A 26,195-nucleotide genomic window follows, 5' to 3' on the forward strand; every position below is an offset into this window, starting at 1 on the left:
TTATTTCTATGTGCTTTTATCAAAAACAATCAACATCACAAATATTTTATGTAATTACATAATAGTAATTATTGATTAAGTGTCCATAATAAGGTAATATATTAAACCTGCTATGCTATTTTCCATTTAACTAAATGAGTCATGTGAGACTTTGTATTCATGTTACCATTTAAGTAGGTGAAAATTGATTGGTGATTTTATAGTTTGTTTTTCTCAGGGTTACTGCCTATAATAAATCAGGACTTACAGATTTGACCTTTGCCAGTATCTTCCAAAGAAAGGTCATTGCACAGCTTCTGAAAGGGCAACATTTTATTGGACAGGAAGGAATTTTCACCAATATCTTTTATATACAAAATGTATTTGTGGCAATAGCTAAAACATGTAATTGTGAAAGGATCTGATTAATTTAAAATTATTTAAATAAATATTATTAAATTATTATAATTAATTGATAGGAACTTTGTTATAATTATCACATATATATTAGATGGCTGGCAATAATCGAGTGCATATATTTGTTCATTGCAAAGGTAAGATCATGGGCCTGATTCTGTATAGCTCTCTGGGCTTGTGAGATTCTATAAACAAAAAGCCAATGTTCTAATTCTATAAAGGCAGCTTTTAGCTTGAGATCAATGTGTCTCAAAAAGGGGTGTTCCCTGCATTTAAGTATGTGAAGATGATGCTTACATTGAAATAGGGCTCAACAAAATTGTAATTTAAAAAGGATATAAATGAATAAATTAAATATTGAAATAAAAATCTGCAGTAAAAAAAATATTGTTAAATCACATTCAAAATTGTAACAAATTTGTTTCTCACAGAAAAATTATATTGAAATTGTGCAGATTTTTTTTTTAAAGGTGCACAGTAGAAATGGTAATAAAACTACACTGTTCATGCAAAGAAAATGCTGTGAAATGTGTATTTATAATCCGAAATTCAAAGAGAATTATTTTTCTTATTGTAAAATGAGGGCTAGAGAGCTGAAAAGGGGCTTTCCATGGGAGTAGCTGAAATTACTCCTCCAGATCAAGTGTGTTCTGTGAACGTTTTTTTGTCCGATGCAGATCTTGTAGACTAAAAGTTGGCAATATTGTGTCAAAATATGCAAAACACTTACTACCCTAACAGAAAAACACATACATATGAAAACAGAGGTGAATATAAGATATACACTGAAAGCAAAGTAATCTCAATTCTACTGGCTGCTAGTACTGGGTTGGCCAAACGGGATACAGAGAGTTTTCCCAGTGGGCTGGTGGGTCACCAGTGCTGCAGGGCCACATCTTTTGGGCAGTGGGGGCACAGAGCAAGCACTGTGCACATGCGTAGCATATTTATTCAAGACCGCTCCACTCCAGATAAGTGGCCCCTTAGAACAGTGGACAGGCAAGCTAAGTGGGTGAAGGCTGGGCTGGGGTTAGGAGGCTGGGCTAGGGGGGCTGGGGCCAGTCTTCAAAAATTTGCAGGGCCGGTCTTATTTCCAAGTCCAGCCCTGCCCAGTTGTGTAACTAATGTTGCTTGGGTGTTCCATCGCAGAAAACGCAATTGACCCAATCAGCAGTGGTCCACTGTTGGTCCCAAGCAAAACTTTAACTATGTGTTTAATACTTTTGCAGGGGTTATACCCATATTGTTGAGTCATCACTAGTGTAAAAAATACATGCTCTAACAGATGTGAACATTTTTCATTAGTATGGCCCTTTAATTTAAAATTATTTAATGTTATCATACCAAATAAATGCTGGTATAACCTATCCAAAAATGTAGCATTGTATAAACAAAAATGATTTAGGAATGCGTGGCTAAACTGACACTAAAATATATATATTGATTTTGCTAGACATTAAAATGGTTAACCATATTTGCTGGTGTGCAGAATAAGATAAAATAAGAAATTATATTACAGTTGTTATATTAATATTTATATTATGTTGTCTTTTTTTTTAGTCATGCCCCTAGTGGTGATAGAGGGTACAACACATTGCATAGTAATGTATTTTAGTCCTTACTGGCAGATAAGGGGTTAAAAGTGCTACAATGAAAGAGCTAAAATGACCACAGGCTGTGGTACTCATGAATTTAAATCATCCAGACCCATAATGGCAAAAATATAATGATAAGGATTAACAAGGAAACTCAGAAAAAATGCTGATTTTCAAAAATCTTTTTTTTTTGTCCCATTATCTTCTTTCATGGTTTGTTTAACTGCTGTAAAAATATTATTCACCAAAGTAATCACACGCCTCATTGATACAACATCAAAGAACAACTTACTGTAACTCGTTAAGTAAATTTTACGCTTTCAAACCTTTTCCCAAATGAATTGATACACTGGATTCAAGATAATTTATATTTTTTTACCTTGTGAAGCTGTGATTACGGGATCGATAATCTAAAGGTCTCTGGGCTAGTGAGATTATAAAAGAATGATTGACAGTACTTCTATTTCTCTGGTGGAATGAGCTAAAATTCATATTTTAAACATAATGCAAAACAAATAATTGAACCATTCACACAAAATAAGCAGAAAATAATTGTATTGTTAATCGTAACAAAATTGTTAACCAAAAAAAATCAAAATTTATTAAAAAAAAATTGTATGTAAATTACTAAGTAATAAATCATATTAACTATGCACATCCTAAATCATAATTTAAGTTAACTGGATGTGCAAAAAAAAGCAAGAAATTCAAACTTAAAAGTACAAAATGCAAAGCATAATTGTTTTTTCTTAGAATGGGCTGAAGATGAGTGTTCCATGGTCATATATGAAATTGTCTCTCTGATCCGAGTGTAATTCTGTAATTATTTTCTCACTACAGATCTCACAGCTTTACTCAAACCACTGATAATACTTATAACCCTGATAGTCCAACACATGCATATGTAAATATAGGCGATTGTAAGATGCTATGCGCAGAAAGCAGTGTAATGTGATTTATATTGGCTGCTGGATTTACTTTTTAAAGTGCACCCCCTGCTCACTGCTAAGTTCACTCTACAAAGCGAAGTTTCCCATTCTAGAGAGCTCTATTACTTTCTATAGGAGACATCTCGCCATTCCTAAGGACCGCCCCTTTTTTACAATAATTCCACGAGGCAGCCCCTGCGAGGGTCGGTGAGAAAAACCACGCCTGAAATTGCGAGGTTTAGCTCATCGTGCCCTAAGACACAAACTCACAGTGTACATCAGCAATTTCAAATACATGTTTTAAAATCAAACTTAAAAACAGTGATTTAGTAATCTACGTTGTTTTGTAAATCTAGAGCAGTTCAGAGATATACCCCTTGAAAAGTATGGTGAATGCATTGTTCCTGGTCTCTTTTGCTACAGCCAAATAAAGACAGATCCAATCCAATCACTCTGTAGCATGTTGCAGGCTCATAAAATGTGACCATACTTATGTATGATCATGGAGAATGCCTAGCCTCTCTTGGGGGAATGAACTGAAATCAATATTCACAAGAATGTTACAGCAGAAGCAAACAAAATAAATAATACATGTATTTTGCTTTATTTTCCTTAAAGAGATATAAAACAGTTTAGAACTAATCGGTGGGTTATACTTAATAGAAATATTTGAATATATATTATTCACTAATTTAAAAGGATGTTTCCTTTTTTTAACTTAATTTAACAGTATATAATATTGCTTTTGCATTTAATATTTTATCACTTGTTATTGTGCATTCAAATACACATAAAAATGCTAATGAAATAAATTAATTGAGCTGAATTAAAGAGACATTAAACCCTTTGAGATGGTAATATAAAATGATTAAATATATATATAAAAAACTGCAATATACTTTCATTGTTTAATTTGCCCCCTTTTCCTGTAATTCCATTCTGAAATTGAGAGCTTTCAGTTCCTGTTAGAAATGAAAGCACAGAACACTGTTATATTACACACAGCCATTGGCTGCACACTCTAGTGACCAATTTATAACTGTCCCTAATTGGACACTAATTATAGACACTAAAACGTTAGACTTATTTTTTCAACATTTAAACAACTAATGATGACATTTAAAAAAAAATAAAAAAAATACATCTATATGTTATTCTCAGTCTAAACTTATTTTGAATACAATATTCTATCTAGCATTAATTTAGTGTTTAATGTCCCTTTAAGGCAAAAAAGGGGTTAAAAATGAAAGAACAAATGTTTTGTGGAAGGTTTACAGAGATAAGGTGGGAGAAGGAGGATAAGGGTGTGTATTTGAGAATTTGTTCACCATTTATTCACCATTCGTAAAGTATCTGCTAATGTAACTTCACCATGATTTTTTTTTTCATATAATGCACTAATCACTGAATTCCACTCACTACTAAATAACCAATAAACCAGGACGTAATGTGGCATTTATCAGGGCTCTTTTTTGAGGTAGATTTCATTTTTTTGGGGTTTTCCCTCATAATCTAACTTTAGTTTTACTTCATTCATCTTCAGGATCTTCTGAGATATTTGGTAAGGATTTCTTCATTTTCCCTACCTTCATATTAGTAGCTGGGGTAACAGGAACTGCCCCTTGTTCTTCTGTACAAATTTCTCGCTTTTGATTTCTTGCTTATCCTCCAGTCACTCTATTTGGATACCTTACACTACCATTTCTACAAACTTTATCTATCAGGAGTTCTTATAAATGGTCTCAATGTTTTGCGAGATGGTTCTTCAGAGGGCAGGTCAGAACTTTGTGAATAATGTGTTAATTTAGAACTATTTTCATTGGTGTAAGATGGAGGTGTTTTTAAGATGGGGAAGAATTAAACTTAGCTTGCTTTTGAGAGTTTTGTTCTTCTGTATTCTTTTTAACCCCTTAAGGACAAGGCCATTTTTCAATTTCCTTCCCTTAAGGACCAGGGCTATTTTTACATTTCTGCAGTGTTTGTGTTTAGCTGTAATTTTCCTCTTACTCATTTACTGTACCCACACATATTATATACAGTTTTTCTCGCTATTAAATGGACATTCTAAAGATACCCATTTTTTTTATATAATATGAGGAAAAAAAACACACTTTTTCTAACTTTGACCCCCAAAATTTTGTCCTGAGTTTAGAAATACCCAATGTTTACATATTCTTTGCTTTTTTTGAAAGTTATAGGGCAATAAATACAAGTAGCACTTACAAACCATTTTTTTTTTCAAAATTAGCGCTAGTTACATTGGAACACTGATATCTGTCAGGAATCCCTGAATATCCCTTGACATGTATATATATATTTTTTTTTAGTAGACAACCCAAAGGCCCCTATTTATCAAAGGTCTTGCGGACCTGATCCGACAGGGCGGATCAGGTCCGCAAGACCTCGCTAAATGCGGAGAGTAATACGCTCTCTGCATTTAACATTGCACCAGCAGCTCACAAGAGCTGCTGGTGCAACGCCGCCCCCTGCTAACTCGCGGACAATCAGCCGCCAGCAGGGTGGTGTCAATCAACCCGATCGTACTCGACTAGGTTGAATTCCGGCGATGTCTGTCTGCCTGCTCAGAGCAGGCGGACAGGGTTATGGAGCAGTGGTCTTTGTGACCGCTGCTTCATAACTGCTGTTTCTGGCGAGCCTGCAGGCTCGCCAGAAACACGGGGCATCAAGCTCCATCCGGAGCTTGATAGATAGGCCCTGAAGTATTGATCTAGGCCCATTTTAGAATATTTCATGCCACCATTTCACTGCAAAATGCAATCATATAAAAATAATTGTTCACTTTTTCAAAAACTTTTTCACAATTTTACGTTTCTCACTGAAATGATTTACAAACAGCTTGTGCAATTATAGCACAAATGGTTGTAAATGCTTTTCTGGGATCCCCTTTGTTCAGAAGTAGCAGACATATATGGCTTTAGCATTGCTTTATGGTAATTAGAAGGCTGCTAAATGCTGCTGTGCACAACACTTCTATTGAGCCCAGCAGTGAAGGGGTTAATTAGGTAGCTTGCAGGGAGCTTGAAGGGTTAATTTTAGCTTTAGTGTAGAGATCAACCTCCCATCTGACACATCCCACCCCCTGATCCCTCCCAAACAGCTCTCTTCCCTACCCCAACCCACAAATGTCCCCGCCATCTTAAGTACTGGCAGAAAGTCTGCCAGTATAAAAAGAAAAGTTTGTGTTTTTTTTTTTTTTAATTGTTTTAAAAAAATCTGCAGTGTAGGAACCCCCTTACCACCCAACCTCCTTAACCCCCCCCTAAAACAGCTCTCTAACCCTCCCCCCTCTCACTATTTGGTGCCATTTTGGGTACTGGCAGCTGTCTGCCAGTACCCACTTTCAAAATAATGTGCATTTTTTTATTAAAAAAAATATTTTTCTGTAGTGTAGCTGCCCCCCCCCTCAATACCCCTTTCCCCCTCTCCTATATCCTTTTTTTAAGCATAATTTTCCCCCCTCTCCCACTCCCGCTCCCACCATCCACCACCCACTCCCACCAACACAATAATCGGTGCACGCCCCCTGCCCCCGTGTGCACTCCCGCACACACCAGGGACTAATGACCGGAAGTGATCCTGCAATGGGCCGCCAATCCACCTCCCTGCAGCTGCTCCCACCCACTAACGATCAGCACCATCTCTGCATCAGTGTTCCAGAAATGGTATTGCAGTGATGCCTCAATATCGAGGCATCACGGCAATACCTTGAAAGTGGCTGGAAGCGATCACGATCGCTTCCAGACGCTTTAAACCCCTGACGACCTACAGGGTACGTTGCTGGTCTTTAAAGACCAATTTGTGTAAGACGTACCCTGTATGACGTGTGTCGTTAAGGGGTTAACAAACAGAGTTTGTTTCACTGTGGTTGAAAACCTTGTTCTCCTTTCTTTTCTCTTTCTCAGATCTATGAAGTTCCCATCACTTCTCCAGTTAGGTCCTTTCTTACAAGTGTATATGTCTTAATATTTCTAGCGTTCTTTGTGTTTGTGGAAAACGTTTGAGTTTGTTTTCCCTTTAGGATATATAAACCTGCATTTCTGACATGGAATAGATTTGGTCAATATATGATAACATATACCTAGCATGTTTTAATTAAAGGGCCATAATACCCAAATGTTTAAACACTTGAAAGTGATGCAGTAAAGCTGTAAAAAGCTGACTAGAAAATATCACCTGAACATCTCTATGTAAAAAAGAAAGATATTTTACCTCAAAAGTTCCTCAGTAGCCACATCCCATTGTAAAGGATTTCTAAGTGGCATATCAGTATATCTGTCCCGGGACAGCCGAAGGGATGAGCCTCGTGCACTCTCATGTTATTTCCCTATTCAGTGTAAGGAAGTTTACAATGAAATCTCATGAGAGTTAAGTCAAATCTCATGAGATCACAGTAAAAGAGTTCATGACCTCAGCACTGCTGATGCTGATTGGTTTCTGTTCATTTCTTCATTTTTTTTTTTTACCTGCAGATGGGCTGCAGCTGAGTATAACTTTTTACTAGGGATGGGCGAATGTGTTTATATCCGAATTCGAATGTTAGAACGAATGTTATTGTAGAAATTCGATTTAGATAATAGAATGTTGATAAGAACGAATATTCTTAAAAATTTGATTTTCGAATGTTATTTACAGTTTTCGAATGTCACATTCGAATTCGAATGTCACATTCGAATATCACATTCGAATTTGAATATAGTATTTATAAAACACAATTGTAGACTAGAAACACTATTTCGAATGTCACATTCGAATCGAATATCACATTCAAATCGAATGTCACATTCGAATTCGGATATTACATTTATAAAACACAGTATTAGACTATAAATACTATTTCGAATTCGAATGTCACATTCGAATCGAATATCACATTTGAATCGAATATCACATTTAAAACACAGTATTAGACTAGAAATACTATTTTAATTTGAATGTGACATTCGAATTCGAATGTAGCATTCAAATTCGAATATTACATTTATTAAACAGTTGTAGACTAGAAATACTATTTCAAATTTGAATGTCACATTTGAATTCGAATGTCACATTCAAATTCGAATATTACATTTCGAAATTGAATGAATACATAGCTAAACATTATATTATTCGAACGAATATTTTCGAATTTTATTGGAAAATTCAAAAATGAAAATTCGAAAATAGAATGTTAGAATGTTATATAAACATTTGAAATTCGATTCGAACCAACGAATGTATCAAAATTCGTTTTAAATTTCAAATTATTAGAAACATTCGCCCATCCCTACTTTTTACACAGAACTTACTCTGGTGAGCTGAGAAGATTGTGAGGTAAAATATTTTCCTTTTTTACATAGAGATGCTCAGGTGATATTTTCCTGTCAGCTTTTTACAGTTATACTGCATCAGTTTCAAGTGATTTAGCATATGAGTATTATGTCCCTTTAAGTATTACTTTATATCTGTACTGGACAGGCATTGCCGTTCTTGGATAATTTGCTGATATTTTCCAATTAATGAACCAATTTACATTGTGGGTTTTGTGAAATCTGCAGATATGAATAAAGTGACACAAAACTTAAAATATTATATCTTATAAAATATGTAATTATGTGTAGTAAAAACAAACAAACATAATTGTGTTTTTTACCACTACCCCAGATAGAGTGAATCCCATCCTACAGAATTCAAAAGCCTGAACTTGCAGCATGGTACACAGTGATTGCTTAATGAGTGGAGAATCACATCTATATATGTCCTTAATTGCTACCCCATGGATCTACAATACTTAGTAGATGAGATTGAAAGAATATAGAAGTCCATCAAGCTCAACCTATAATATGCTTTGTTCCATGAATATACTGCATACAGACCTGGGATATTCCATATACATTATCCAGAAAAGAGACCAAGTTTATACAGTTATTGAATGTGCATTGACCATTACATTTCTTTGATTCTATTTATTAAACTTGAGTTCAAGTTGCCTTGATTTTTATGCTAGACCTTCAACAGGAAGGTCCTTGAAAGAATTTACTAAAAGGCATCTTTATCATCACAAATATGTCTGGTTTCTCCACCCTCCCCAGTATTTATTTTTCTATGCATTCACTAAAATCAACCCCACCTCTCCACACTTTAGTGATTTCACTACATAGAATGATACAGTAAGTGTTTGATACTAGATAGGCTTGTAGGATTGGAAAGAACTCTTAGTGACTTTTTTAATCTTGAAAACGGCCCATGACAGCACAGAAATATGCACAGATAAACTCTTTATGATATTGCTTTTGGTGAGTAAGTAATTCACTTATACATAGTATGTTTGTCATTCCTTATACAAAATAAATACTCTGATTACAATATTGGTCAGGAGAAATAGATGATTGCAGTATTAGGTGATGCCATAATGAGGACATAGGGGACACCATTGGCAACTGTGATATAAGTACTATACATTTTCCAACTCATACATTTACTAGGAATCTCTGGTTATCATTGGTTCTTTTCAAAATAATTTTAAAAAATGTAATTCTATAATCAGATCATTTATTATTCCTTGGTTTTGGGACAGGACTTTATTGGGATTGTATCTGATTAAAGGAACGCTAAAATCAAACTTAAAGGGACATGAAACCCAAAATTGTTCTTTCATAATTCAGATAGAGAATACAATTTTTAACAACTTTCCAATTTACTTCTATTATTTAATTTGCTTCCTTCTCTTGTTATCATTTGCTGAAAGGTTTATCTAGGCAAGTTAATGTGCAGCAGAGAACTTAGGTTCTAGCTGTTGATTGGTGGCTGCATATATATATTGAATGTGATTGGCTCACCCGTGTGTTCAGTTAGAAACCAGTAGTGCACGGCTGCTCCTTCAACAAAGCATACCAAGAAAATAAAACAGATTAGATAATAGAAGTAAATTAGAAACTTGTTTAAAATTGTATTCTCTATCTGAATCATGAAAGAACAATTTTGGGTTTATGATTCAGATAGAGCACATCATTTTAAACAACTTTCCAATTCACTTCTGTTATCTAAATGTGCGCAATTTTTTATTTACACACTTTCATAGGCACTATCTCCTACTGAGCATGTGCAAGAATTCACAGAATATACGTATAAGCATTTTGTGATTGGCTGATGGCTGTCACATGATGCAGTGGGAGGAAGAATATAACTAACTTTAAAATTTGTCAGAAAGAAATGTACTACTCATTGGAAATTCAAACTAAGTGCTTTGGCATTTTCATTTTATTACACATTTACTAATTATACTTGTCTATTGTGTTTAGTGGTCCTTTAAGGGTTTAGCCCACCTGCCTCCTCCCTTGGACTATCTAGAAGTTATTTAGTAATTTCTGGATAAATGGTTCCCACTACTGTACAAAATTCTTTATATACATTGTAGCAGAATCCTTATTTGACATCTATTACTATTAAACTGCAATATCTCAGGTCTTTTTGTCTAAATTATATCTCCACATATAAAGGAAGAAGGAAAGCAATATACTGTAGATCAATAAATATACTTGCACACAAGTTCAATTTTGCAGTTACTTTACCAGAAATATCTCCTTTTATCACAGCTCATTAACAATGTAACATAATGCTCTTGTCCAAATTACACTGATGCCAAATATTCCACTAATACATACAAATCATATGCTGTCTATATTATTGGAAAAGTAATTGCCTTCACAGTTACAAAAACACTGTAGTGTAGACCTGCTCGTTTTTTCCATCAAATTAAAATAGTTCTACTATTATTTTGGACCACAGTGAAATAATGTTGGCCACAATACAATATCAACAACATCATTTTCCTGCTCTGTTCAAAACAATAACAACCACTTAGGGATTGTGAAATTTTAATACTAAATGTCAGAAAAATAAAAACAAATTTGTGACCAATGGTAATCTATTGTTCAATAATTATCATCATGCTATTGGCTGCCTATGATCTTTTTAATGTTGATGTCTGTGATTAGGCTTTACATTATTTATTAGGAGCACTTTTTTCCATTATCGTTTTGTTGAAATATGGTCCTATACTTAACTTCTGTCTGTTCTGTTTTCCTAAACACAATCCACATTCTCAATACTTGATGACACATTTTTCACTTATCAAATTCCACACCTAAAATGACTTGATAAACCCACAACACTTTGCTTTATTTCCAAGTACCACAAAAAGTTTTCAAATGTGTCATTGGTTTTGTGCATGGGCAAAAGGCAGATACTTTATAAAAGACACTGAAATTACTAAGCGCCATATTGGATGACATCAGGAACCATTGTTACCAGATACAAACACCACCTGCTCAGTCAATTAATGCAAATTAGCCAAATCAATAACCAAATAATGTCCCAGTTTCAAACTTCAAGGGTATTAACAACAATACCAGACGAAGTTTAGAAATCAATTATCTACTAAAAAGAAATTCAAAATTATGACCTAAATCAGCACAAGCATTCCAAAATCTCATAATTGACAAATGTTTAGAATTCTTGTCAAAAATATTTTATATTATATATCAAAGGGTAGTAAAAATTAATAATTGTGCACATATTAAATATATGAAATAGGATTACATTGTCTATTTATGAAATGCTGGGCCAATATCAAGGACCTGCAAAAGCAGGGGCTGTCAATCACCACTGTCGGAAATGTTTGAGGGGATTGAAAACCGCAAGCTAATAGGTGGCATATAAATTAGTAAGCAGCGCTCCAAAGCTGCATTTACAGATTCTTAAATAGAGCCCTATGATCAAAGGGTCTACATTCTCTCAAAACATTGATCAATCAGTTGTATTTTCTACTTGTATCCAAAAAATATGGTTAAATTATAACCTTTTGAAACCTAACTCAAAGTTTGTGTCTAAAATAAGTCAATTAATAAAGTTGTACCTTAAAGGGCCATAATACCCAAATGTTTAAACACTTGAAAGTGATGCAGCATAGCTGTAAAAAGCTGACTAGAAAATATCTCCTGAACATCTCTATGTAAAAAAGAAAGATATTTTACCTCAAAAGTTCCTCAGTAGCCACCTCCCATTGTAAAGGATTTCTAAGCAGCATTTTAGTGTGTCTGTCCTGGGACATCTGAAGGGATGAGCATAGTGCACTCTCATATTATTTCACCAATCAGGTAAAGGAAGCTTACTATGAAATCTCATGAGAGTCAAGTCAAATCTCATGAGATCACAGTAAAAGTTCATGACCTCAGCACTGCTGATGCTGATTGGCTGCTGTTCATTTCTTCATTTTTTTAATTTTTTTTACCTGCAGCTGGGAGCAGTTGAGTATAACTTTTTACACAGAACTTACTCTGCTGAGCTGAGGAGATTGTGAGGTAAAATATCTTCCTTTTTTACATAGAGATGCTCAGGTGATATTTTCCTGTCAGCTTTTTACAGTTACACTGCATCAGTTTCAAGTGATTTAGCATATGAGTATTATGTCCCTTTAAGTAATTTATTGACAAAATAACTAGAGTTTGTACCAAAAAAATGCAGAATCCCAGAGTATTCAAAATGTTAAAAGAACATATTATAATGTTTACAAAAGTGAATGAAGGACCAACAAGTACAATCAATGTAGCAAAGTTTATTGTAAGAACTATAAAGATAATATTGCTCATGTACTGAAACTTGACAATTTGTGCATTATATATATATATTTTTTTTTGGGATATTTTCTAAAGTGGAGTCACAGAAATATTTTGGCAGTTTCTCAGTGAAAAATCTTTAAATCAGAAATCTGTGCTTTTAGTATGAAAAATACTAAACAACAACATTTGTTTGTTAACATTAAGATTGGTAAGTAAATATAGATCTGACATTTAACTGGTACACAAAAAAAGAAGACAATAACACATTATAAATAATATATTACATGCTTTAAATAATGCCAGCCCAGGCCAAATAATACATTTTCCTTTACCTACAATATGCAGCATTCTTTTATGTTACTTTCCTATAATTTATTACTTGTACAGTATGAAAAAGAACCTGGCTTATTTGTCAACATTTTTTTCTTGTCTTAACCACTTTGCCCTGATATCTTAGTAATGTCCCTGAAGATCCCATGAGATACACATCTAACATGTATGAGACACCTTTCTCTAAACCATTGATGGTTTCTGTGGCCACAGCTTTTTGGAGATTAACATCATGGAAGTATTTGCATGAAACCTTCTCTGATTTTGGACGAGACTCTGGACCTAAACATTTGTCAACATTTGACATGTCACTCCAAATCTGGTCTTCTTCAATTTTCTTCTTGTAAACACAATACATGCTACGTTCTTGTGTACCAAGCCAGGCTATGGTGATAGAATCACATGTTCTCAGTTTGTTGAAAGATTTAATTTTTAAATTATCAGGAAACAAAGGGAAAAGAGACTTGTGGATATAAGAGGAAGCTTGGACCATAATAGAAGATGGGTACCTCTGAGCTGATTTCAGTACAACTACATATTTATCCATCACTTTACCTTTGAGTATAATATGCCTTAGGTTTTCAATCGTTTCAGAAACTAGTATTTTACCATTTTTCAATATTTGAGCTCTTATTTGTCCTCTGCATGTTTGGAATGTGAATTGTACCTTTTTATGCATTCCTTGATACTCAAGGCTATAACTTTTTTGTCTGATTCCATCAAATGAAAGTCGAACAATCTTTCCATCTTTCATTTGGATGAGTTTTGGTTTTGGTTCAGCCAATGTTTTTGCAAAACTTCCTGTGTATGCAGCACTAGCATTGGTATTGAGGTTCACAACAAAAACATCAAAGTAATACTGAGTGTTAGAGCTGAGGTTGAACACTGTGTAAGTATTTCTGTTGCCAATGCAGATCTGTCTGACATCTGCATTATTAGTCTTGTGGACAATACTAAACTCTCTGTTTGACAAAACCATAACACTTTGAGTTTCTTGAGAATATGATGAGATAGGAAAAGTTGACTGTTGTCCCCATTTCCCTCCAGCAGATCGGACAGCTGTGTCAGCTGCACACAAACTTTTATAATTATGTTTTTCATTGACTAAAAGACAATATTCAATATTTTCTCTTGATTTCAGGGCAGATGGACTTGACTTCCAAACCAAAGACGCAGAATTATGGCTGACTGCTGTGACCTCAATGCGCGGGTCAAAGGGCAACTCAGGAAAACGATTTCCATGCATTAGATCCGTGGTTAAGTACACTGTAATGTGAGTATCTCTCTCAGATGATAGGAATTCCAGCATAAAGAAAGAAGGATTGGAAAATGTACCCACATACGTCTCAACAGAGTTGCCTTTGTAATGGAAAAGGGTTGTCACATCTTTATATTGAGACTGAGTCTTCAGGTCATCAACAGGTCCAAAATCATCTAGAACTGAATAACAGAATAGAAATTCTTTACAAAAAACCCCTTTACAATACAGTTTATACTCGGCTTATATAATATTATATTCTATTTGCAACAAAACATACTAATTCTTTGCAATTAACTTGTCAATCTCATTAGATTACATTTAGAGATTGGAGAGTATATTTTATAATTTATCCATTGGTCGGTCAATCAATATTATTGGAGCAAGACAGAATTCAAGGGACACAAAAGGAAAATGAAACTTTCACAATTAAGATAGAGAGTGCATATTTTTAAAGGGGCAGTCTAGTCTAAAATAAACTTTCATGATTCAGATAGGGCATGTGATTTTAAACAACTTTACAATTTACTTTTATCACCTATTGCTTTGTTCTCTTGGAATTCTTAGTTGAAAGCTAAGCCTAGGAGGTAACATGGTAACATAGTAACATAGTAGATGAGGTTGAAAAAAGAGTCCATCGTGTTCAACCTATACAAATATAAAATACTTACAAAAAGCTCCAGTTAAACTTAAATATAATCCCATTAAAAGATGACCCATTTAATACAAGCAATCAAATCCATGAATTTTGTTTCTAGCTAGAAATGTATCCAAACAATTTTTAAATGTATCTAGGGTATTAGCTTTCACTACCTCCTTTGGTAATGAGTTCCACAATTTTATTGCACTTACAGTAAAAAAATGTTTCTGTTGCAGGAGATTAAATCTCCTTTCCTCCAACCTTAAATTGTGACCTCTTTTCACAAACTTTTTTGAAATAAACAGAGCTTCTGCCATCTCTTTATATGGGCCTTGAATATATTTATATAAAGAAATCATGTCACCCCTCAAACACCTTTTTTTCTAAAGAAAACAGACCCAGTTTGGCTAGCCTCTCCACATAGCTTAAATTCTCCATTCCCCTTATTAGCTTTGTTACCCTTCTCTGAACTTTTTCTAGTTCTGCAGTATCTTTTTTTGTGATTGATCCCCAGAACTGAATTATGCTTTCCTCCCTTGAATCAATGCCTCTTTTAATACATGCTAGTATCTTATTAGCCTTTGAAGCCGCTGCCCTGCATTGTGCACCCATCTTTAGCTTTTTATCTATTACTTCTCCCAAATCCCTTTCATCCTGTGTTTGGCTAAGTCTTGTCCCATTTAAATAATAAATTGCCTGATTATTTTTACTTCCAAAATGTAGAACCTTGCATTTTCCCGCATTAAATCTCATTTTCCATTTACCTGCCCATACTTCTAATTTTGCAGATCCCTTTGTAACAAAAGTTCATCCTGTTCTGACCTAATTACCTTACTTAACTTAGTATCATCTGCAAAAATAGAGATGTCACTATTTAATCCTTGCTCCAAGTCATTTATAAAAATATTAAAAAGAACGGGCCCAGTAATGATCCCTTGGGGAGTCTACTGATTACCTTTGTCCAATTTGAGTTTGATCCATTCACTACTACTCGTTGCACCCTATCCTTTATCCAGTTATTTATCCATGAGTTAACATTTTCAGATATTCCCAGTTCCTTAATTTTGTGCATTAATCTCTCATGTGGCACTGCATCAAATGATTCCCCTTTATCTATATTTTTACTTACTTCCTCATAGAATCTAATTAGATTAGTTTGTCATGATCTATTTCTCATATGGTTCATATGCTAATTTCTGAATGGATTTTGACAGTTTTTCACCACTAGAGGATGTTAGTTCATGTGTGTCATATAGATAACACAGTGCTCATGCATGTGGAGTTACCTAGGAGTCAGCACTTATTGGCTAAAATGCTTATCTGTCAAAAGAACTAAAATAAGGGAGCAGTTTGCAGAGGCTTAAACACAAGGTTATCACAGAGGTAAAACATGTATTATTATAACTGTGTTGGTTATGCAAAACTAGGGAATGGGTAATAAAGGGATGACCTATCTTGTAAAACAATAAAAATGCTGGTGTAAACTGTCCCTTTAAGACTTTCTGATTTTCTTTAACAAAATTTATAATTCTCTTTGCATCTCTTGTTTGAAACAATGTATTATTTAAGAATAATTAATAAACTATCATACTGTACTTTTCATTTCCAATTACTCAAGGATACAGATATTCATACCTGGAATTTTCCCAAGGGATCCAAGTGCAGTTTTGTAATGTAAAATATTCCACTCAATTGGTACATCACATGGAGTCACGGCAATTGAGAAGTGTGGAGAATTTTCTCTTAAAGTAAAGTAGTACCTGATTCATTTGCAAAGAGATAAAAAAAAACACTTTATTGAAGGTCTTCAAAATATTTGTTGAAATCACAGTAAACTTATAGCATATATTAGCAAATACACATTTGATCACAACATACATGTTTTTAATACATTTTACTATGATTTTTCAACTGCTTAATTAATTGAGCGCTATAATTAAATATCTATATTTCTCTCCTTCACATATAGAAGGGTAGGGACTGTTACATACACAAGACACAGCGCTCAAGAAAAAAATGTCAGTGAGCTACCTGGTACTAACACAGGGATAGGCACGGACCAAGGCTGTGGCGGACATTTTCCAAGGTACAGACCTTAGTGAAGGACACCAAGGTACATTTCAAATTAAAAAACATCAAAAAACACTCTCTTTACTGAGAGAGTAGTGGATGCAGTACACAAAAGGTGCTGCCCTGTACTACTCTCTATTACAGACACCAATTAACTAGTCAGGGCAGTTTTTTTATAATCCCTCCCTCACTAGATATCCCCCCTGCAGCACACCAATGATCCATACAGTATGTGCAGAACTTTTCATGTACTGCCCATCAGCATGAGAAATAAAATATGTATCTCCTAGGTCTATTCCCTGCAGAGAGCCTGTTTTAACCCTTCATTCTCCCCTGGGTGGTCTCAGCATGCAGACCCCCTGGCTGCTAAGATATTCACTGGAAGTCCCAGTACAAACAGAACAGCAGGCTCTTTAAACTGGCTGCTCTGACTCCCATCATTCTCAGACGGTATCGTGTGTCCCAGCAGCAGGAGCCTCCAGGATTCTATTTAAATGGGGGTCCCAGACTCCACCAATCCTGGAAACTCATACTGCTGGGACACATGATACCGTCTGAGAATAATGAGTCAGAGCAGCCAGTTTAAAGAGGCTGCTGGGGGGCTCTGCAACTCCTGACCAAGCACACCCACCTTGATGTTACTCGCATGCTCATCATGGTTAGTTACTTACTTGGTTAGGTAAGGTTTGTCAGAGTAGGCAGCGGTCTGCTACTTCTACACACAGACACCAGCACCAGGCTGCCGCACAGATCAAGGAATTGGTACGGGTCACAACTTACGGTGGTTGACGCAGGCTGCACTGCAGGCAGCTTGCTTCTTCCCTCTTTCTCACTCACTTTCCCGCTACTGAGCTGTGTCACATGGGTGGTCCCAGCCCCGCAAAACTTAGTGCCGTGTACGTTAAGGAGGAGTCAGGACCAGCATTCATCTGTCCTACTCCTCCCTCCCCGCCCCAAAACGGGTGCCGGACACTGCAAGGGCCAGTCACAGACACCAGTGTCCGTGTACGGACACCTTGCCTATTCCTGTACTAACAGCTTAAGGTTCTTGATTGTGCTTAAAGGGACACCGAACCCAATTTTTTTCTTTCGTGATTTAGATGGAGCAGGCAATTTTAAGCAACTTTCTAATTTACTCCTATTATCAATTTTTCTTCGTTCTCTTGCTATCAGAACTCTGGACAGCAGTTTTTGATTGGTGGATGAATTTATCCACCAATCAGCAAGGACAACCTAGGTTGTTCACCAAAAATGGGCCGGCATCTAAACTTACATTCTTGCATTCCAAATAAAGATACCAAGAGAATGAAGAAAAATTGATAATAGGAGTAAATTAGAAAGTTGCTTAAAATGTCATGCTCTATCTGAATCACAAAAGAAAAAATTTGGGTTCAGTGTCCCTTTAAGTTTAGGGTTAACAGCTTTCCTGCTGTAACACATTGAGAAACAATGTTCTGTAACTCTTTCTGACTTCCAATGTGTTAACATAAACTACTGGCATAGAAAGAATTTAATGTTACTGAAATATCACTTACAGCATTTTAATGGCAGTTTTATGTTCTGTGACGTTTAACTCAATAATTACATGTGTATGTGTGTGGTGTGTGTGTGCGGGCACTGTGTATGTGTGTGCATATGCATGTTTGCTTGTGCATGTGTGTGTGACTGTGTGTGTGTATGTGTGTGTGTATGGTTGTGCTGGCACTGTGTATGTGTGTGCATATGTATGTTTGTGTGTGTGTGTGACTGTATGTGTGTGTGTATGTGAATGTGTGTGCAGGCACTGTGTAGGTGTGTGCATATGTATGTTTGTGTGTGCATGTGTATGTGTGTGTATGTGTTTGTATGTGTGTGGTGTGTGTGTTTTTGTGTGTTTGTATGTGTGTGTGCATGTGTGTGTGTGTATGTATGTGTATGTGTTTGTGTATCTGTGTGTATCTGTGTATGTGTGTGTGCATGTGTGTGTGTATCTGTGTGTATGTGTATGTGTGTGTGTGTGTGTGTGTATGTATGTGTGTGTGTATGTGTATGTGTGTGTATGTGTGTGTATGTGTATCTGTGTGTATGTGTGTGTATGTGTATCTGTGTGTATGTGTGTGTGTGTATCTGTGTGTATGTGTATGTGTGTGTGTATCTGTGTGTATCTATGTGTATGTGTATGTGTGTGTATGTGTGTGTGTGTATGTGTGTATGTGTGTGTATCTCTGTGTATCTGTGTGTGCGTGTGAAAGTACATGTGTTTGTGTGAGAAACAGAGTTTGACAGGAAATTACCACATTACAATTTAAAGGGACATAATACTCATATGCTAAATCACTTGAAACTGATGCAGTGTAACTGTAAAAAGCTGACAGGAAAATATCACCTGAGCATCTCTATGTAAAAAAGGAAGATATTTTACCTCACAATTTCCTCAGCTCAGCAGAGTAAGTTCTGTGTAAAAAGTTATACTTCACCTGCTCCCAGCTGCAGGTAAAAAAAAATAAAAAAATTAAGAAATGAACAGCAGCCAATCAGCATCAGCAGTGCTGAGGTCATGAACTCTTACTGTGATCTCATGAGATTTGACTTAACTCTCATGAGATTTCATAGTGAGCTTCCTTTACCTGATTGGTGAAATAATATGAGAGTGCACAAGGCTCATCCCCTAAGCTGTCCCAGGACAGACACACTAAAATGCTGCTTAGAAATCCTTTACAATGGGTGGTGACTACTGAGGAACTTTTGAGGTAAAATATCTTTCTTTTTTACATAGAGATGTTCAGGAGATATTTTCTAGTCAGCTTTTTACAGCTATGCTGCATCACTTTCAAGTGTTTAAACATTTGGGTATTATGGCCCTTTAAGTGTACTCTTAATTGGTTTTATAATCCGTATGCTTGCATGCATGTAGGTGTTTACTTCTTTGCAAGGAGTTGTAGCACTTGGTACCTGACTGATGAATTACACAGCACATTACACTGTGACATAGTGATATAATATGTATATGAAGTGATGGATACGGAGAAAGTCCCATGCTTTTATCACTTCACCTGGTAACGAAAACATAGGCTTGAGTACTGAGATCCAAAATACAAACTCACTGTGTTTAATTTTTGTTGCAATTTAAAAATAAAATTAATTTCTAATTTAAAGTAAAGATTGTTTTAAAGGAATGACTCTCCAGACTTTACAAATGTATTGGCAATACAGTCTATTGTGGTTTGAAGATATGAAAAAGAAATGTAACTAAAGTTAATCTCATTACAACAAATAAAATATTATACATTTTTTTAACAAAAGATTATCAGGAAACATTTCTCAAATAAAATCCATGAATGAAATGGTTGATTTTAACTGCAGGACCCTCGTTTACATTATTAGATAATATTTTCCAATGGTGTTGGCTGCCAAGATGGAAACGATTGTTTTAACTGTAATTTTAAACCAAACTTTATAGGTTAAGTGGCTAAAATAAAATCCCTTTCAAAATCCATATGATCTTTGTCTTTTTGGATGTAAAAGAAAAAGGGAAAGTGCAAATGATATTGCGGAGCTGAGTTTTAAGACATATTAATGGGTATTTGGTAAGAAAGACGTGTGGCAAGATACATATATATATATTATATTGTAAAATCTATGGTAACAGGGATGTATAGCTTAATGTTTGCTATAAATGGTGTTTTTTCCAGACTATATAATTTCAGAAGGATATATTATAATGTGATTTTGCTTAACAATTTCTTTTCCTCATTTGTGGTTTGGTTGCTACAATTTACGTAGAAAGTAAAATATACAGTATGGAATAAATTCCACAGCTGAAATAAAATATGAAACAGCAGTGAGATTTGTTTGAGTAAGCAGTGAGTAAGTAGTGAGTATGTAGTTAATAAGCAGTGAATAAGTAGTGAGTAAGCAGTAAGTAGTGAGTATGTAGTTAATAAGCAGTGAATAAGTAGTGAGTAAGCAGTAAGTAGTGAGTATGTAGTTAATAAGCAGTGAAAAAGTAGTGAGTAAGCAGTAAGTAGTGAGTAAGTAGTAAGTAAGCAGTGAGTAAGAAGTAATTTCATGGTTTTAAATGGATGAAAACTGCTATGTCTAAATTTATCTTCTTTCTTGTGGTCCTTGTCTTTATATCACTCTTCTCCTCCATGTACATCCACCCCTCTCATATTCTTATATTATCTTTACACTTTATCCCTTTTATCCCTCCTTTCTGCTTGTCTCTATCTTGTTCTCATTCTCTCCCTCACTCTATCTATAGTTCCCCCTCCATCTTTCTCTGCCCCTCTATCTCTCTCTCTGCCACTCTCCCTCTCTCATGCCCCCTTCCTCTCATTCTCTCTCATTCTCTTTTGCTCTCTCTCTTTCTCACTCTACTCTCTCTCTCTCTCTCACTCTCTCACTCACTCTACCTCATCCTCTCTTTGCCTCTCCCACTGTCTACCTTTCTCTCTCTCTACCACTCTCACTCTCCCTGGCTCTCTTTCTCTACCGCTCTAAGTCTACCCCTCCTTCTCTCTCTATCTTTATCTATCTCTCTCACTCTACCGCTTTCTATCTCACTCTACCTCTCTCTCTATATAGCCCTCTCTCTCTCACACACACACTCCCTTTCTCTCTCTATCTCTCTTTCTCTCTCTCTTTGCACCTCTCTCTCTACCTCTTTCTCTTTCTACCCCTCTGTCTCTCTCTTTCTACCCCTCCCCTCTCTCTCCTTTTATACCTCTCTCTCACTCACTCACTCTTTGCACCTATCTCTCTCTGCCTCTCTCTCTCTTTGCACCTCTCCCTCTACCTCTCTCTCTCTTGCTTTCTATTTCTCTCTCTCTCTTTCTACCTCTCTCTCTTTCTTTCTTTCTTTCTTTCTTTCTTTTCACTTCTCTCTCTTTCTCTAACTCTCTCTCTGTCTCTCACACTACATCTTTTTCTCTCGCTCTCTTTATCTCTCTCTCCCTCACTCTTTCACAATCTTAATTCCTTTTCTCTTTCAGTTTCTTTTTCTCTTTTTTTCCCTAAGGACAACCTACTGAAAAATATATTATTTTTTACGTCAAATTGCATAACATTTGAGCAGAATAGAAAATGTTACATATATATCAAGCTGATTGGAGTTCCCATAATGACTATGGAACAGGAGAGGCTCTGCACTTTAGAATTTGCAAAGATATGGATTAAAGCTGGAAGGTGGTATTGGTTGGGGAGGGTTGTCATTTTTCTACTGCATATTCCTGTTTTTGTTTAAATCCCCATTTTGCCCCATTGAAATCTTTGATTGTCCCAAAATAGCAAATAGCTTATGAAGAAGGACCTTTTAAAAATTGGGGGCGCCACAATTATGATTTAGGGGTGCTGCTTCTATGGGGGCTTAAAAGAAATTTAAACTCAGAAATGTATCAAAATGCATTTGAAATAAAAACAATTAAAACTTTTGAATTGATATTGAAACTAAAAGTGAATACACGCTTGTAAAAAAAAAAAAAACTCATCCCCAAGGGCAGATTGCTCAATGGCTGGTAACTAAAAATCCCACAATCTATTAATGGTCAAATCAAACCTCCAAAAGACTGAAAGCAAAAAAAGTATATTTATTTAGCTCAGCGCCACTCATAAAAAAACTGTAAAATATTTTACACCATGTGCAATAAATGTATATAAAGCCAACATGAATATAATTTTAATAAATTCTAGACTTTATCAGGAATTTATATTAATGTGGCAACAACATTATCAAGGAGAAGGATCTTTACTCAATGATCCAGCATTACTTCAGCTTGCTGTTAAAACAACCCCTAATCATAACATCAAGAGATATTCCTAACTCCAATTTTACAAAAAGCATAATGCCTATTTCTAAATCTAATCTTAAAGCTAATTCCAACCAATGTTTCCTCTAAAGCCAGATTTTGTGAGTGGCCCAGCAGTGAAACAGTTAATAAGGTAACCATACCTTACTGGCTGCATTGTGTAGTGTTTGCTAATTGCAGGGTGTGGTTAACTGTTTCACTGCTGGCCAGCTCACAAAATCTGGCTTTAGAATAAACATTGATCCCAAACTAACCCTACCCTCAATCTCAACCATAACCAGAACACCAGTTCCTAATCCTAACCTTAACCTAACCTCAACCCTATCAATAACTCAAAACCCTAACATTAATTCCTCAACTCAGTACATAACTCCAGCCCTAGCTCCAGTTCCTATCTCCTAACACCAATCTCTAACCATAAACTCAATACCTAATCTTGACCCCAACGCTAGCCTATATCCTAACACCAATTCCTAACCATAAACTCAATACCTAATCCTGACCCCAACCAAACCCAACCCTAACCTATATATTAACACCAATCCCTAACCATTAATTCAATAACTAATCCCTAACCATAAACTCAATACCTAATCCTGACCCCAACCAAAACCAACCCTAACCTATATATTAACACCAATCCCTAATCATTAACTCAATAACTAATCCCTAACCATAAACTCAATACCTAATCCTGACCCCAACCAAAACCAACCGTAGCCTACATCCTTACACCAATCTCTAACCATAACTTCAATACCTAATCCTGACCCCAACCAAACCCAACCCTAATCTATATCTTAACACCAATCCCTAACCATAAATGTTATAGTGCTGCAGAATCTGTTGGCGCGCTACAAATAACCGATAATAATAATAATACCTAATCCTGATCCCAACCAAACCCAACCCTAACCTATATCTTAACACCAATCCCTAACCATTAACTCAATAACTATTCCCTAACCATAAACTCAATATCTAATCCTGACCCCAACCAAAACCAACCCTAGCCTACATCCTTACACTAATCTCTAACCATAACTTCAATATCTAATCCTGACCCCAACCAAACTCAACACTAACCTATATCTTAACACCAATCCCTAACCATAAACTCAATACCAACCCCAACCATACCCTAATGTCAACCTAAACTTAATCTTAAACCTAGCTCTAATTCCTAAACCTAATGTTAATCTCAACCCTATCTCAACCTTAACCTCATTCGTAACCCTATCTTTAATAGCAATTCTTAACTGTCACTCTAATTCCAGTCCTTAACCCTAGTGTCTAACCCTAACCTTAATCCTAACTCTAACCTGAACTCCAATCACAAAATTTAAACCAATTTGTAAAAAATCCAAGTCACAAACCCAAATCCTAATATTTAGCCCTAATCCTAATACCTAATCCTAACCATGCCCAGCTCTGACCTATACCCCAATCCTTAAGTGCAATCATCATACATTCTTGCTACAGGATATCAAAGATGGCTAAATCTCAGCCTTTATATTGCATCTTGATATACCCATGCTCTATATAATAACATTTGTGCTTTATATACAAATACCTTTTAGTAATATCCTTTAAAACATGGATAGTGGTTTCTCTGCCATCTGGTAAAAGCACAATGGGATAATTGTTGTAGAGATTTCTCTTGATGCACGCGCACTTGACCAGAAGCACAATGAGGTAAGTATACAACCCCAATCCAGATAATTTTGCATCTGTCAGAAATGTATAAAGAAATAATGTTTTAGTGCTTACAATATAGTTAGCAAAGACTAAGATGGTTGTGTTATATGATCTTATAAGAGCATACACAGTAATGCATAATTACTAATAACTTAATCAATAGCTCGTCCCATGGCAGAGTGAGTAAGACATGGAAGCTAATGTATGTGACATTCATGGCTGTCTAATATGTCTAATATGTTTAAATGTGTTTTATTTCATCATTAAAGGGATATAAAACCCACAAATGTTATTTTGTGATTAAGACAGAGCATAACATTTTATAAAAGTTTACTTCTGCTATCAAATTTGCTTCGTTTTCATGGTATTCTTTGTTGAAGAGATGCCTAAGTAGATGTCTGGAGCACTACATGGCAGAAAATAGTGCTGCCATATAGTGCTCTTGCAAATTGATAACATTCTTGCAAAGCTTCTGCCATTTAGTGGTCCTGACATGTGCACACTCCTGAGCTTAAACAAAAGATACAAAAGAGAACTAAGCAAATTTGATCAGAGAAGTACAACACAAAGTTGCTTAAAATTGAATGTTGAATCAATTAAACATTCATGATCCAGATAGAACCTGCAATTTTAGATAACCTTCCAATTTACTTTTTAATCAAATTTGCTCTGCTCTTCTGGTATCCTTTGTTGAAAATCATATCTAGGTAGGCTCAGGAGCAACCAAGCAGTGCTGGGAGCTAGCTGAACACACCAAATGAACCAATGGCAAAGCATACAGGTGCAGCCACCAATCCCCAGCTGGCTCCCCGCAGTGCATTGCTGCTTCGGAACCTACCTTGGAAGAAAGGAAATTTGATAACAGAAGTAAACTGGAAAGTTGTTAAAAATTGCATGTTCTGAATCATGAAAATTTAATTTTGACTTTAATGTCCCTTTAATATCAATTTATTATACTTAGGAATTTGTCATGCACACAAACGTTAAAAATAAAATAAAAGCAGTAGCACTGTGCATCTTTAATACTCAATGTATTCCAATACTGCAGGACTGTAATTTTCAGTATGTGTGTTGGTTTCAACAGGCAAAAGCAGCCTTTTGAAATACAAAATAAAGGTAAAGAAGATATTTCTAAACAATTGAATAAACTCCAGCAGATAAAATGTATAATTAGGAACATGTTATGGCGCAATGTCTATATAAGCAAAGCTGCGTGACTCTAGGCGTATACTTGATAGACAATCTGATTCTGGTGAAATTATCTAAAAAGTTCAGTAGAAATATGGTCCAATTCTATTTTGTTGTCACTCTGGGAGCTTTCCTGTCTGGGCTTGTTTGATGGCTATTGCTGGCCCTTTGTGATAAGGTTTGTCATGCAGGGGGCTCAATGTCATTAACGGATTTGTCATGTTGTATTATGTGTTAGACCTGTGACCTTCAGATTCTGTCAATACCAAGATTATACTGTTAAGTGCTTTTAGATGCTAAGCATGATGCATGGGTGAGAAAGCACTTAACTAATAGGAATTCTCCTGCTTAGCGTTTATCTGAACTACAACATATAATATTATAATACTATATAGCAGCATTTGTGCCTACACTCAGCAGGGGAAGCCGCTTAAACCGAAGGTTAAATTACCTTTTAATGTAAATGCTTTATATTTCCAACTCATACTAAACCCTTGTAAAATGTTTAAATGGACAATAAACATCTTGAGATTAGTGTATAGAATATTTAATGGTGTGCAGTAAAATGACTTTGTAATATATTTTCATTATTTATTTTGCTCACTTTCCAAGTAATGTCAGTCTGACAATTATTATTATTATTATCATTTAATTTGTATAACGCCGCCAAATTCTGTAGCGCTGGAAA

The 26,195-nt window shown here is 35.5% G+C and overlaps 1 protein-coding gene across 1 annotated transcript; it reads right to left on the reverse strand.

Moving 5' to 3' along the window:
* Positions 1-12,518: 12,518 nt before the first annotated feature.
* Positions 12,519-25,992, reverse strand: LOC128640368 (protein NDNF-like). Its single transcript, XM_053692863.1, has 4 exons — positions 25,959-25,992; positions 24,195-24,351; positions 16,401-16,525; positions 12,519-14,301 (listed from the first exon to the last, which is right to left on the reverse strand). The coding sequence occupies exons 1-4, from the start codon at positions 25,990-25,992 to the stop codon at positions 12,950-12,952; spliced, it is 1,668 nt and encodes a 555-aa protein (XP_053548838.1). The 3' UTR covers positions 12,519-12,949.
* Positions 25,993-26,195: the final 203 nt, after the last annotated feature.

The sequence above is a fragment of the Bombina bombina genome, chromosome 9, assembly GCF_027579735.1.
Source record: "Bombina bombina isolate aBomBom1 chromosome 9, aBomBom1.pri, whole genome shotgun sequence".
Lineage (NCBI taxonomy): Eukaryota > Metazoa > Chordata > Amphibia > Anura > Bombinatoridae > Bombina > Bombina bombina.

Bases quoted from the DNA above. Each gene is read 5' to 3' on its own strand.
- LOC128640368 (XM_053692863.1), bottom strand. From the start codon at position 25,992: ATGAGTTGGAAATATAAAGCATTTACATTAAAAG. The intron at 24,352-25,958 runs GTAATTTAACCT...CATTTCTGACAG, and splicing joins TAAAGCATTTACATTAAAAG to ATGCAAAATTATCTGGATTG. The intron at 14,302-16,400 runs GTATGAATATCT...ATTCAGTTCTAG, and splicing joins ATCCCTTGGGAAAATTCCAG to ATGATTTTGGACCTGTTGAT.